At 36.9% G+C, this 15,059-nt stretch overlaps 2 protein-coding genes across 5 annotated transcripts in view; both read right to left on the bottom strand.

The window, feature by feature from the left end:
• Positions 1-9,514, bottom strand: part of furina (furin, paired basic amino acid cleaving enzyme a) — a 123,649-nt gene extending 114,135 nt beyond the window's left edge. The window contains exons 1-2 of one of the 2 annotated variants that reach the window (XM_039659106.2): positions 9,061-9,514; positions 2,116-2,440 (exon numbers count right to left, since the gene is read on the bottom strand). In XM_039659106.2, the coding sequence (XP_039515040.1) occupies positions 2,116-2,292 (177 nt within the window). In that variant the 5' untranslated portion in view covers positions 2,293-2,440; positions 9,061-9,514. Of the gene's footprint in view, positions 1-2,115; positions 2,441-7,684; positions 7,823-9,060 lie in introns of those variants that run through there. The other variant, XM_039659107.2, reaches the window with a different exon arrangement.
• A 992-nt stretch (positions 9,515-10,506) lies between these two features.
• LOC120470084 (stereocilin) overlaps positions 10,507-15,059 on the bottom strand; it is a 37,930-nt gene continuing 33,377 nt past the window's right edge. For all 3 annotated transcript variants that reach the window (XM_089129820.1, XM_089129835.1, XM_089129826.1), the window contains exons 31-32: positions 11,685-11,832; positions 10,507-11,516 (exon numbers count right to left, since the gene is read on the bottom strand). In XM_089129820.1, the coding sequence (XP_088985946.1) occupies positions 11,428-11,516; positions 11,685-11,832 (237 nt within the window). In that variant the 3' untranslated portion in view covers positions 10,507-11,427. The remainder of the gene's footprint in view (positions 11,517-11,684; positions 11,833-15,059) is intronic.

The following is a 15,059-nucleotide window of genomic DNA, read 5'->3' as shown; positions in this document are numbered from 1 at the left end:
AAGAGAGGGTTAACAGGCGGGACCACAAAAACAATGCACATGGTCAAAAGATCAAATCTGTGCATTAAGCATTGACAAGTCATCATGAATAAACCTGGGCACTGAAGCTGCATTTTAAAAGCTGCACACACACGCTGCCTCAACACTAAAAACGCCAGCGCTATTCGTTCATATCTCAAGAGATACAGGACTGAATGCCAGAGTGGACCCTGAGGCGTTCATTTTCAGCAATTACTAAACGCAGCATATTATTCAGTGCTCCCGACAATGCGTGCAAGGATCCATTCATCACCTGGCTTTACAGTACCATCTGGACACGGGGCTGTTTGCGTTTTTAAAGTGAACCCATTACTGGAGGGTGGGCTGTAATATACATCTAAATTAATCATCTAACCTAATGAATTGACTCTCCATTGCTATAATGTGTTTTCAATTACTTATGGTAAATGAAAAAAATCGGATTTGTTTTGTTCCAAGAGCAGGAAGTTGAAAAATCAGAAGAAAACCTAAAAAAAAAAAAAATGTATCTTGGTCAGGAAGTGAGGTAGCAGCTCATTCCACACGAGTCTACAGTCAAGTCAAGGGCATGTTACAAGCTGAGAATATCAAATGACAACCGGAGAAAGAGGAAGATGTTTTATGCATTCCTTCAGAGAGAGCCAGAGCATTCAGACGTAACATGCAGGAAATGTTCAAAATTCATGAGTTCTACAGAATGGGGTAGTGAGAGGAAGAAAAGGACAAATCTGCATCTTCATTAATTAGAATCTCAGGGTGCAGCGGCAATTTTCCCGTTCATACAACAGAAGCGCCATAAAGAATTATCTGTATAATTGAAAAACACTATTTTGAGTAATGCCTGTAACCGTACACTGTAAAAAAAAAAAAAAAGTTAAATTTATGGTAAAATAACGGCAGCTGTGGTTGCCAGAACTTTACCGTATAAAATACGGTAGCAAGACTTTACGGTAACAAGGTTTTACAGACTTAGCTTAAATTTACAAAAATAAACCGTATTTCATTATCTGATATAATGTTAAATTTTCAACCAATTGAAGTATTAATATGTTTTTTGTACCATAGTAATACACTGACAACCAACAACCACAGCAGTGATGAGTCAGATGATATATGGAAGCTCATAATGCAGCTCTTCCACAAGAAATATTAATATATAGAAGCTGCACAGTGTAATTCACTCAAGCATTAAACACCATCATGGTAACATAATGCATTTAATGCAAGATCTGGCAACTGGTCAACATTAGACAAACATATTGGTATGATTATTATTCATAAAGGAGTTTGGGGGAGAAAAAAAACAGGAGGAACCTGGGAAAAACAGGAGTGTTGACTGGTATGATTTAAAGGGGTCATCAGATTTTGTTGCTTGATTACCAATAACAATAATGTGACAGTAGCTTAACATGCCTGCTATAGTGTCTGTAAGAGCAAATCCATGGATCTAACATGATACACATCCGTTTTCTTTCTCAATTATTTATGTTTACTTAAGAAATAAGCAATGAGTATACTCATGCTCATAATTTTGCATACAAATTTTTAATTCGGTATTTGTGCGCACAGAAAACTGCTTGAATGCCTTAAACTCGATTGAATATTTAAACTGACAGAATTTTAAAAATATTTTCAAACGATAAACTTTTACTCTGTGATGGTTAAACTTTAACTACAACTCCTATAACTTGACATACATGTACTGCAATGTGACAATCATCGATGCTGAAATGATATATCCCTAAAGTATTCCTCAAAGCTGTTGTTTGCCCTTTAATTTGCTAATACTTGAAAATTCAAATAGTTAATTTAAAAAAAAGAAAAGAAAAGAATGGTTGTCATTACTGTATTTTAACATCACAGTGCAAATAAGTTTTTATGTGCTTAAAACTAGGTTTTATAACTTGAAACCATGAGAGAAAAAAATTCTCTTGATTTTGAGATGAACTATGACCCAATATTCTCTTTGACCCAATCGTCTTTGCTGACAACATTAGGCCTTAACGCCTTTCATTTTAAAAAGGAACACGGATGCACATAGACGAGCCAGCCACTCAACCCAAGTACAAGAATTACTTGTCTGAACATAACACTCACATTCCCGTGGTTTACAAAGCCATGCTTGCTAGCAATCCGGTTAGCTTCCTGCTCTCCCCCTGTGATGTGGACGGCCCATGTGTTGGTGTAAACCTTCTCTCCAATGGATGGCTGTGGCCCAGAGGTCACGAGAATCAGTAGTGTACAGAGTGTCAATGAGGCAAGCCTGAGATCCATTAGACACAATGGAGGGAACCAAGGCAGGACTTCCTAATTTCACCAAGTCCGTCAGCACAGCGGCCCACTGCTATATCTGTGCTGCCCCGGGCACATGCAGAGACGGAGCCGAGGAAGAGAGATGGACTCGGATCGCTTCAGGAATCACCTGGAGAGAGAAAAAGATGGAAGATTGGAGAATGACTCATTTAAGTTGCAGGTGCAAGAGAATAATTGAGGATATGAATCACAGATGAGCTTTAATACCGTGGAACTGACTAACTAGGCTAGTTTAAAAATTAACTGCACACCCAAACTACATTTTTTCCTGGTGACAGGCAGCTAAATGCAGGGGTTTGTTCCAATCAGTTAAAAGGACCTTAGTCATATGTTCTGTTAATACAAATGTAAAGGAGGATACGAGGGAGTGAAGTCTATATTTTTTTCTGCCTGAATTTTCTGTAAAGCAACATTGAATCGGTATTGTGAATAATGTGAATTAAATATGTCTACACATACAGTTGTGTTCAAAATAATAGCAGTCCAACATCACTAACCAAATCAATCACTGTTTTTGGTAGAAATTATATTTCTACATGGCAAATGATTTACTAGTAGGTGTAGTAGAGTAATAGAAAAACAACAGACCCAACAGTCATGACATGTATGTTGCTAGTTCTGTATAATTGAATCATTAATTGAAAGGGGTGTGTTCAAAATAATAGCAGTGTGGAGTTCAATTAGTGAGGTTAATAATTCTGTGAAAAAACTAGTGTCAATTAGTGGCCCTTATTTAAGGACGAAGGCAGTACTGGACTGTACATGGTGGTTATAGTGCATTTCTCTCTGAAGATCTGAATAAAATGGGCCGTTCCAAACATTGTTCAGAAGAACAGCGTTCTTTGATTAAAAAGTTGATTGGAGAGGGGAAAACTTATAAAGAAGTGCAGAAAATGATAGGCTGCTCAGCTAAAATGGTATCAAATGCTTTAAAATGGCAACCAAAACCAGAAAGACGTGGAAGGAAACGGAAAACTACTGTTCAAATGGATCGAAGAATAGCCAAGATGGCAAAGACTCAGCCAATGATCAGCTCCGGAGTGATCAAAGAAGATCTCAAGTTACCCGTGAGTACAGCAACAATTAGAAGACGCCTATGTGAAGCCAAGCTATCAGCAAGAAGCCCCCGCAAAGTCCCATTTTTAAAAAAACGACATGTGCTGAAGAGAATACAATTTGCCAAAGAACACATTAACTGGCCTAAAGAGAAATGGCGCAATATTTTGTGGACTGATGAAAGTAAGATTGTTCTTTTTGGGTCTAGGGGCCATAGACAGTTTGTCAGACGACCCCCAAACACTGAATTCAAGCCACAGTACACTGTGAAGACTGTGAAGCATGGTGGCACAAGCATCATGATATGGGGCTGTTTCTCGTACCATGGTGTTGGGCCTATTTATCGTATCCCACAGATTATGGATCAGTTTGAGTACATCAAAATACTTAAAGAGGTCATGTTGCCTTATGCTGAAGAGGAAATGCCCTTGAAATGGGTGTTTCAACAAGACAACGACCCAAAACACACCAGTAAGCGTGCAGCATCTTGGTTCCAGACCAACAAGATTAACGTTATGGAGTGGCCAGCTCAATCCCCGGACCTTAATCCTATAGAAAACCTTTGGGCTGACATCAAAAATGCAGTTTTTGAGGCAAAACCAAAAAATGCAGAGGAACTGTGGTCTGTAGTGCGATCGTCCTGGGCTGGAATACCTGTTCACAGGTGCCAGAAGTTGGTCGACTCCATGCAACACAGATGTGAAGCAGTTCTCAGAAACCATGGTTATACAACTAAATATTAGTTCAGTGATTCACAAGAAAGCTAAATCTTCAAGTATTTTTCAGTTTATACAGTAAATGTTTGACTTTGTAAGGAAAAATGCAGACACTGCTATTTTTTTGAACAGCCTAATTTACCTTTTTCTACACTTTCTATAAAGTAAAAACAAATTTCATAAATTTTTCTTTATGTTTTGATCTTGAATAGAATGTGCAGTGTTCCCAATGCATTTTTGTGTATTGAAATAAAAGTTGTTTTTAGGATTTTGAGCTTTACTCATTTTTTTGAACACACTGCTATTATTTTGAACATAACTGTAGTCGAGGTGACTGTGTCCAAGTTTAGTGATAAAATACCTTTCCACAGTACAAAAAAAGTCTGACAGTGAAAAGTAAAGGGCGTTCACGCCAGTGGCGTAGCCACGAGGGGGCCTGGGTGGGCCTAGGCCCCCTCATTTACATGTCCGGTCCCCTCAGATTTCTGATTGCTTAAAAAAAAAGAAAAAAAGTCGTTTTATTAGGATTGATAGATTGACCAATCAAAATGCTGCGCGGTAAAATGCAGCTTATTTTCAAACTTGATTTGGTTATATAACGTGTTGCGCGTAACGTACGCTGTCATCTTCATCTTTGCGTGAGAGTTAATATGCCGTGACAACGGCAGGCGCTCAAACTCAAAGTACAATATTACACTTTTTTAAAAAAGCACGGAAAGATCAACTTGATATACAGTATATATAAATAATGTTGCCCCCTCATTTAAAGACGGGACCCCCCAAAAATAAAATTCTGGCTACGCCCCTGGTTCACGCTGACAGATTTGCAGGGATCAAGGTAATTTTTCTCAAATAGAGGTGACTTGAGCAACAGCAAATTTACAACTGTACAGCATCATGTCACATGATCTGCCGCCGGATACAGCTGGATTGTAGTCGAGTATGAATGCCTGCGACTAAGCAACAGTAAATATATTTCTGCAACCTTTAATCGCTATCCAACTCCCCTTTAGATCCAACATAGCATTAATACTGTTCAACCATCGACTGAAAACCACGCAGAGTCAAATTACCTAAAAGAAGCCAACAAAGTATTTTTGCTGAAAATGAAAATATAAAAAAATGGAAGCTTTCTGACTTCCATAAATAATGTGCCAACCAAGTCATCATCTTTGCACTGTAAAAAAATATTTTCAAGATTTGTTATCACAAATTTTTTTCTTTTGTCAAATCAACTTAAATAATTTATTTAGTTGAGATAACTTATTATTTTGAGTTTCTGATGATTAAATCAAACTCCATTGTATTAACTCACTATTTCCAGTTCAATCAACTTAGAATTTTAAGGCAATCAGGTTACTTAATTTTTTAAGTTAAACCAACAATATTTTTTTTACAGTGTGCTGGTAAGCCACCAGTTCACCCAAAAATGAAAATTCTGTCAGTATTTACTCACCCTCATGTTGTTCCAACCCCGTAAGACGTTCGTTCATCTTCGGAACACGAATTAAGATATTTTTGATGAAATCTGAGAGCTGGATCACTCCTCCATACTAGACCATAGGCTTCATGAGGGATTGAAACTTGCCGCCCTCAAAAAGTTATTAAAGACATCGTTAAAATAGTCCAAATCCCCAAAAATAACAACTTTATTTCAACTATTCATGTCCTTCTCTCTGGGCCTCGAGTCAGGTTAGGCTACTAGTTTAACAGCGTATGATCTGTTGTTGTACGTCACACGCATCACACACGAGTCACGACCAGCGTCGGCCAATAGTGAGCCTACGAACGTGTGACGTTTAACCGACTAGAGGCCCAAAGAGAAGGAAGTGAATAGTTGAAATAAAGTCGTTATTTATGTTTGTTTTTGTGCACAAAGGGTGTTCTCGTCGCTTGATAAACTTAAGATTGAGCCACTGTGGTCACTTGGACTATGTCTTTAATAACTTTTTGAGGCCGGCAAGTTTCAATCCCTCAAGAAGCCTATGGACTACTATGGAGGAGTGATCCAGCTCTCAGATTTTATCAAAAATATCTTAATTCATGTCTTACAAAGGTTACGGAGTTGGAACAACATGAGGGCTAGTAAATTGACAGAATTTTCATTTTTGGTGAACTATCCCTTTAACTAAAGATGGGAGGGAGCACAGTTGACTTGATCTTCCACGGAAATATTCATCAACATCCATGTTCAGTGACAGACTGAACAGTCTCGCATCAAAACCACCATCCTGCTTCTCCTCTCTTATGACTAAGCAAACTCTGATGCAAGATTCTTGTTGACTTGAGGCTCAACTTGCCGTTTCATAAGGGAATAAATCAGCGGTTCAGCCAGCATTTTGTCCATTCATTTGTCTAAGGCAGAGAAAAGATTTATTCGGAAAACATTTTCAGTGACTGGTGGGATTTGGCTTGCAATTTATTTGATCTTATCGTAACAAAACAAAAAAACTAAGAATAAAAACCCTTGCTTGTTCTAAACAAGTCTGGTTCAATTCAGCAAAACTATATGATGATTAAATGTAGGAGGAGCGATTCTGTCCATACACTCAATGGCAAATTTTACAAATCATATAAACCCTTGTTACACAGTCTAATTTTTGTGTAAAAGCGGGGCAATTGAAATTTTGTCCCATGATCTGATAAGACAACTCTAATACATTTTCATTATGTTTGACGTGAGGGCGAAAAAAAATGACAACAACAAAACAAAACAACAGCTGATATTTCTTTTTAGGACAGAGATTTTACTCTATTATTCTACCTAACAAATGTGGAGCACATTTCCGTGTTGGCTCAAATGACATGACCCTGTTTACCTGCTTTTTGATAGACTCTCAAGTCATTCTCACCATAACAATGTCAAAAGAATGCAGTCGGCAGGGTTAAACTGCACTTTATGGGAATCCAGAGTCAGACGCACTACCTGTCCTGTTCTACCACAGATTTCCAAATAATAGGCTACTGTAAATTCTGAAACATACAGGATTTTCTTACAAACACTTTTGCAATTTAAAAATCAAAATGCTGTATAAAACCTTTATACTAGTTTTAATTAGTCATAATGTTTTCATTAAAAAGATTATATTAGTAAATCACTCTGCAAATCTTTTTTTTTTTTTCAGATTTGAAAGCACAACACAGAAAAACAGACTACGTAAAGCCTGTAATTGTATTACGAGTTTAGTAAGACTCATTGAGATTTACTGTAAAGTAAACAGCTTTTTTGATCACCAAACACTGTTTATGAGAACACAAAAATATTGCGACAAATGTTTGACAACCGAATCAAATAATTTACTACACATGCATAAACAAATTTAGACTACATATACTAAGACCATAATTTCCACAAAGTATGTCACATAAAACAATGCTTCAGCAACCTCAAACCTTTTGTCAAAACCTTCAGTTATAAAGACCTTCAGATAAATAAAAATTAAACTTCACAGGAAACATGCAACAAAAAAAATCTGTTTACAATCAAGTTCTTAACGTGGACGTTAAATTACCATCACTAAGCAATAGACTACAGGTCACTAGACTATCAGGTGAAGAGAAGAAAATAAAGCAATACTCACTTGAGCACTGAACGTGTGTCTAACCCAGATTAAGTAGGTTAAGCGAGATGTGCGTAACTTTCCTAACAATTTAAAGCTGTGCCAGCCCTGATCTCAAAGTACACCCACTCATGACATCACAACATGGTTAACACTTAACAGGGAGAGGAAACCGGCAGTGAGACGACTGACAGTAAGTGCGGACCACTTGGGAAGAAAAAAAGTCAAGACAGGAAGCAACTTGTGGGACTTTTAGAAGCCCATTTTATCTGAAATTTAAAGGGAATCTAAATGTTGTTAGACTGCTGTAAGTATATGCAATCCATTCTTTTGGCAAAGAAGAGGCAAACTTTTGTTTCCTGGCAAGCATGACAGAGGGATTGGTAATGGATGAAACAATCTCACGAGGAAAGAGAATGACTTTTTATTTCAGGGGGAAAAAAACAGAAACAGGACAACTCTAGTCTCTAACTTTAACATCGGTATCTAAATACTTAATCTAGATAACAACACTTTACTTTGACACAAATCACTTAAATTATATTTTAAAAGTTGAACACTCCACCTTACAACAACAGCACACATTGATAAATGACAAATTCCAACTGACAGCAAAAGATCAAACCAGTTGGTAAGTTATATCTGCAAACAAATTATGCTTTTCTCAGAATTCTCTGAGATATTGATGTCAATTAACTTTTATTCAACTGGTCTCAGGTTGATTTTACGTATTAAAATATTAGTTTTATTCTTGTTTTATTTGTCAAACAATTCATGTTATTGTCAATAATCACTAGGAAGACAGCTTCAAATGAATAATATGAATAGCAGTAGGCTAAATAAGTAAAAATGACAGCAATTTAAAGTTGTAATGCAAACAAAGTACAAAAGCATTATGCACATATTTTAAGCGTGCAAACACAAGTTGATGAACTTAACTTGTCCAAACATCTTTTTTGTCCTCATTTAACATCTAAATAAAATATAAATTAAATTGAGAAATGTGTGGCATGTCAAACGTGCGTGTTGTTTCAAAAATAAATTAAATGTAAACCAATTAATATCCATATCGCAATGAAATTACGTTTTATTAGGTGTCCAGATACTTTAGGCTGAACTGTATGTTTCGAAAACATATTATATTGACATTTATTTATAAATGTAATGCATCAGCTGTGCAACGGTGTGTCTATATTTTTAAGCACATTCAATAGAACATGATATTGTTTTCAGATGAAGGTAGCATTCAAAGAGGTAACGTTAGTTATAAAACAATCGTATGTTGTTCACATAAGTTTGTAGACTACTTAGTCGAGTGCGGAACAAGTCACAAAACTAACGTTAAACCACAATCTTGGTTTACTTCATAACTAGCTGCTACTGAATGAATATCTTACCTCAACAGCATCAGCTTCTAATCTTCCGTTTCCTTGGACACGACGTAAATCCACTAACGTTAAACCTGTCCACGGACACGACGAAGAGTCATCCGTGTTTGACAAATACAGTCCAAAAACAAAGCGAAACTCAAGACACTTACGAAGTAGTGTTGTCAAGAGGACAGAATGAAATGTCCTGACGTACTGGACTGTCCTAAAGTCCACGCGCACTCATCTAGACTCATCTACTGTACAATAGGGAAACTTTGCGATAGGTTTGCTCGCTTAGTCGCACGGAACGCGACGCTAAGGCATCACTGAGACCCGGTTCGTCTGTGCCACCTTTGGGCCGATACGCCAACATAGTTACGTACGCATGCTAGAACGTTTCAGAACGGCGGAATCAAGTAAACAAACAAGATATAAAAAAAGACATCTATCCAGGGGACTGGACTGGAGAGATGTCTACGTACTGCTTCTCAGGAAATACGTCACACTTGTACGCAATGAGACGCGACGTCAGGACGCGTCCACTTGAGCGCCTCATGCGGTGTTTGATTTTTTGGCGCCATCTAGTGGAATCCTGTGCGCAGTTAACTTTCAAACACACGATGTTAAACAAATACATGAAAAATCAATGTGCTTACAATATAAATATTGTACGATTTAAATTTATTTTTATATCATATTTATTAAAAGTTTGCAGGTTTGTGGTCATTTAAATTGAAGTAAACGTCCATATGTTATACTATCTCTAAGGAAAATGAAGCACATTCATTGACTGCAAAGAGTAATAAACTGATCGTTTTCACGTTATGTAATTACACCATCTACCATCTATCCCCATGTGACCCAAGGTACCCCATGTTTACTTAGGCCTAATTGTGGTAGCCTATATTGATAAAAGAAAACCAACTAATATAAGTTCATGCATTAATTGATTGATTAAATATTTAATTGCGGTTTTAATGTAAATATATTACATATGATGGTAGGAACATGAAAGATGTAGACATAGGAATGACCCATACAACAAACAAATATACAGTATATCTGTTGTTTCTACAGTTATAGAAAAATATAATTATTGTAATCAAAATAAAATATTTAAGGAATTGATTGGGGCAGGATTCTTTGAAATTTTTTTTAATTCATAAATATCTTTACGTTCTATATTTACGACTTTAAAATTATCTTTACAACTTTAAAATTATATATATATATATATATATATATATATATATATATATATATTTATATTGCTGGGGTAAACGCATGCGCAGTTCATTACATTCAAACCAATGACATGTTGGATTGTGTTCGAACTTCGCAGAATAGACCACAACAACAACAACTGATATTTGATAATTCTTCTTTATTTTAACATAAATTTGTTCATAGGACTTCATAGGTATTTTTTATTTTATTTTTACAATACCTAAATATGTTAATTTTCTGTTAAATATGTTAAAAAAGCACAACAGTCTCACCACTCCTTGAGTACGATGATGAAAAGCAGCCCTTCAAGTTGGAATGTAAATTAGGCGGGTAAGTGCTTCCTCTCTCGTGCACCCATCAATTAGATGGGGAACATCTAAGCACAGCTGACTTAATGATCCAGATAATGAAGCTGCTGAAGCCCAAACTCATTATGGTCACGTCAACTGGGATCACGTTTCAAAGTGTATATTTCATATTTCCCTTCTTTCTTTCCATAATGGTAATAATATTCCAGCGTCGTTGGTTTGTTGACCAAAGGTCAATCTGTTTTATTTGTCAGTAGTCTTTGTGAAAGGCAATTCAATAGACTGACAATTCATTATGTAGATGGACAGTTTGTAGCTAACTGTATCATTATGAATGCATTAGAAACATTGAAATGCTTTTGCCCCTTAACCTAAAAGCTACAGTTCTGTCTGCAATTATGAAAAGAGACATTCTTATTAGATTTGTTTGGAAAAGGTCTTGGACATAAACTTAAAATTAATGCATGTTCATATAGTGCACAGAAAAAAAAATAGAATTTGGCTTGTTTTTTTGTGCATTACTAAAGTATCAGATGAATCCACGTACACAGAACCATGCAAGAAAAAAGCATACATCATCGGAGTGAAGTCTGTCGTTTTCACCGGAAGGAGCAGTTGTGAATTTTGAATAAACATTATGAATTTTTACATTTTTAAAAATGTAAACATGCACGAATGAATTGTTGACAATAATAACATGCATTGAGAAAATACTGTAAATTTTCATTTCATGCTGACTTCAAATAATGCTTAAAGTTTATTTGTAAATGATGTAAAATGTTAATTTTGTGCTTGATTTGACATTTAATTATAAAAGTAAGTATTAAATAAAGAGGAACACATAAATAGGTTATAATCTTTATAATAGAATCCACAATGTGCAGACAAGAAGTAATAAACATTTTGTAAAGCTGCTGGCAAACCATAACGATGGAGCCTGGTTCCTGCCTAGAGACACAAATATATTGTTTAGTAAAATGACAGATTTATGACTACAGACAACTATGCTCAATTCTTTCTAACTACCAACATATATTTATTTAAGGGTACAAATAAACTGCATGACAGGAGGTTAAGCTGTTTCTTAGATCAACTGAAAAGGATGGTACTTCTTACCTCTGTGCTCAAGCATGAGTTCGCCTTCATACTGGGCCATGCCAAGTGCTTGCCTTTGTTCACTGTCTAATTCTGCCCACTGCTCCTCTGTCACGGCACACGCTTGTTCAGAGCTCAGCCAAGACAGCTGCGTGGCACTGAATACCACCTGCAATAATGAGATGTATGTCTGATGAACAACTGTTGGTGAAGATCACAGATCTTATTTACGTTGATCTTTGGTTGGAAGCTCTTAGTTTCAGGCAAGTCATCTAAGAAACATATATGCTCACTTAAAGGAGAACTCCGGCGAACAATGAACCTTTGGTCTAATAAAACATCGGTACACAGTCAACCGTTCTCTGAGATTTGTTTTCATGATAATTGAATGTAAAGAGTTTTATCTCTAAAAACTGTTTAGCGTGTAATGCTAGTAATGGGGGCATTGACTAAGTAAAAAGAAATCGCTAGTTTATACCACAAACAAGGCTCAAAATAGCCCCACACTCACACAGTAACATAATGAGGCTCCATACATGCAAAACGAAGCATTGAGAACTTTGTAAGTGTACAGACCGTTTAATAAGAAGATACTTTATGAAGACAGTTCACTTCGTGTATACAGACAGGAGCCATCTTAAAAAATAGTCTCGTTAAGTCGATCCCCGAACGCCGTTCATACAGTTCAGAAGTTCGTTGAACTTCATAGAGTTCAGATCACTCAGCACGACGTTCGTGGTTTGACTTATCGAGACTATTTTTTAAGATGGCGCCTGTCTGTATACACGAAGTGAACTGTCTTCATAAAGTATCTTCTTATTAAACGGTCTGTACAAAAAGTTCTCAATGCTTTGTTTTGTATGTATGGAGCCTCATTATGTTACTGTGTGAGTGTGGGGCTATTTTGAGCCTTGTTAGTGGTATAAACTAGCGATTTCTTTTTACTTAGTCAATGCCCCCATTACTAGCATTATACGCTAAACAGTTTTTAGAGATAAAACTCTTTACATTCAATTATCATGAAAACAAATCTCAGAGAACGGTTGACTGTGTACCGATGTTTTATTAGACCAAAGGTTCATTGTTCGCCGGAGTTCTCCTTTAAGGCCCAAGACAAATACTGTATTTTTTTTTTTAAAAAACAACTAGCAGCTGGGTCGCTTAAACAACCATACCAACCAACTAAACGAGTAATCGACCTTAACTGGAGAATGACCTCCACAATCGGTCTTTGTCAGGTGACGTCGCACTCGTAATACACGAAGTGCATTATGGGCGTAGCCGGCATTTGTAAGGTATCGATGCTGGGCTATTTTTTTTTTTTTCATTCTTTTATTTTCCTTTTTTTTGTTCTTTTAACTAAACACTAAACCATCCTTAACATGACACTATCATCATCATCAATACAGCAAACCTATCTTTGCTGTTACTAACTTTACAGGATGGATTTACATTCCTATCGAAGGATACAGTAACTTGGTGAAATGTCCGCAGGCTTTAAGAGATGTATAGTTTTTAAATTGTTCACTGGTAACGTTATATGCGCTTATACCATAAACAAGATAGTTGACAATGCCCGAGTATGAGGATGAGAAAGCAATGTGGGATCAGCACTCCAACTTACTGCAGTCAGCTGAGCTCATATGGATCTATGTTCTGAATGGATGACAATTTGTCCAAATAGCGGTACCTGCCATATTTATCGAGTTTATTGCAGTATGCCATTTTCTCAGTTTTCTATTGCTTCTGCAGTTTTGCAAGTTATTTACTTGTTATCTCTACTCTCGTAATCTCTTCAATGATTACTGTCATTAGCGATACCTCAAAAATGGTGCCCTGGTGACGTCACACACAACCAAACCCACGTTTGTTGGTTTGGGTTTCACCTGGTTCTGCTCAGATGCTTCTCTTTGGCTCGGTTTACACCTGGTATTTAAGGGCCCTTTCACACCTACCTTGTTTGGTCTGGACTTTCTGACTTTTTAGTTTGGTCCGAATTTAAAATTATAGGTGTGACCACAGTCCAGACCAAACAGATGAAATTTGGTCCGACAAAGAGAGGTAGTCTCGGTCCGGATCAAACTGAAAAAAAGGTTTGGTTCGTCTCTAGTGTGAAAGCATTTACTGTATGTATGGTTCGGACTTTCAGACCTTTTACAAGAAGTTCTGGTGGTTCCCAAAAAGCCGAAAAAACAGAATGTGGCAGGAGAAATGAGCCGTGTATCACATGGGGAGATGAGGAGACGAGGTTTTTAATTGAAGTATGGTCTGATGACATAATAAGAAGTCAACTTGCAATCTTCTTCTCCTTTCCTGCCGACAACGATAAAATGTTTGCACGACGAGGACGTTCATTTGGCGAATTTGAACTAGACTTGTGTATAGTTGGTGCTGCGGGTAGGCCTAATTGTTCAATAAAAATAACAATATAGTTGCAACGATATGTGCCTGTTCATTCATGTTGTCAAAGTTACCTGGCGAATTGACAAAACGCTGACGTCAGACTTCCAAAGGTAGTCGAAAACGCATTCGATCGGATTGCTTTTGTAGTGTAGTTGCTCATGTGTTCGAATGGGATCGAACAGGAACAGACACAAAAGTCCGCCTATGGACATAATGAGTAAATATTATGGGAAGCACGGGATTTAAACTTTGTTGGCTGAAGATCCAAGTTTGGTTTGAAGACGAAAAAAGGTACCAAACACAATGTCCTCTCATCGTTCCTGATTTCGAACACGCACTCACAGCGTTCACTGTGGTCTTGTGCTATCAGAGCCGAAACAAAGGCTGCTGCTCTTGGCAAGTTTTTCCGTTGTCTCTGGTTGTGTATTCATATGTAAATTACACAAGCTTATTTTGTCCATCAAAAGATCTGAGAAAAGCCCATAGATTTACCCACCCATATACCCTCCTCTTGAAATCAGGACAGAAGAGGTTGAAAGTGGACAGTCGAGACAGATTAAAACACCAGTTGTACAAACGGAAATGTGTCTCCCTCGTCTACTTGTGATCCGAACAGCCAAAACACATATTAATAGCTACCATGTATAAATAGGGCCTTAGGGGGTATTTTCACAAGACGTAATGGGCTATATGCACGCATAAGTTCCGCATTTGACGTAAGGATGCTCGTCCATTTCCGGTTGTGTAGATTAAAGCGGAGGAAAACCGAGGAAAACGGGATTATGGCAGAGTCTTCAAAATTTACTGTCCTCGGCTCCCATCTTTGAAACGAAATGTACATACGTTTAGATGTAATTTTATATATAGTTGTGTTTATTTAATATAATTTTAAAAAGAAGCATAAACACAACGAGGGGTGTCTGTTTTATCTGTTTTTGTGACTAACGTTTCTTTAGTATAACCATGGAGTATAAAATTCAATATAAATTCTCT

This window comes from Pimephales promelas, chromosome 1, assembly GCF_988280905.1.
Source record: "Pimephales promelas chromosome 1, fPimPro1.hap1.1, whole genome shotgun sequence".
NCBI classification, from domain to species: domain Eukaryota; kingdom Metazoa; phylum Chordata; class Actinopteri; order Cypriniformes; family Leuciscidae; genus Pimephales; species Pimephales promelas.
This window is presented reverse-complemented; position numbering and strand designations above follow the sequence as displayed.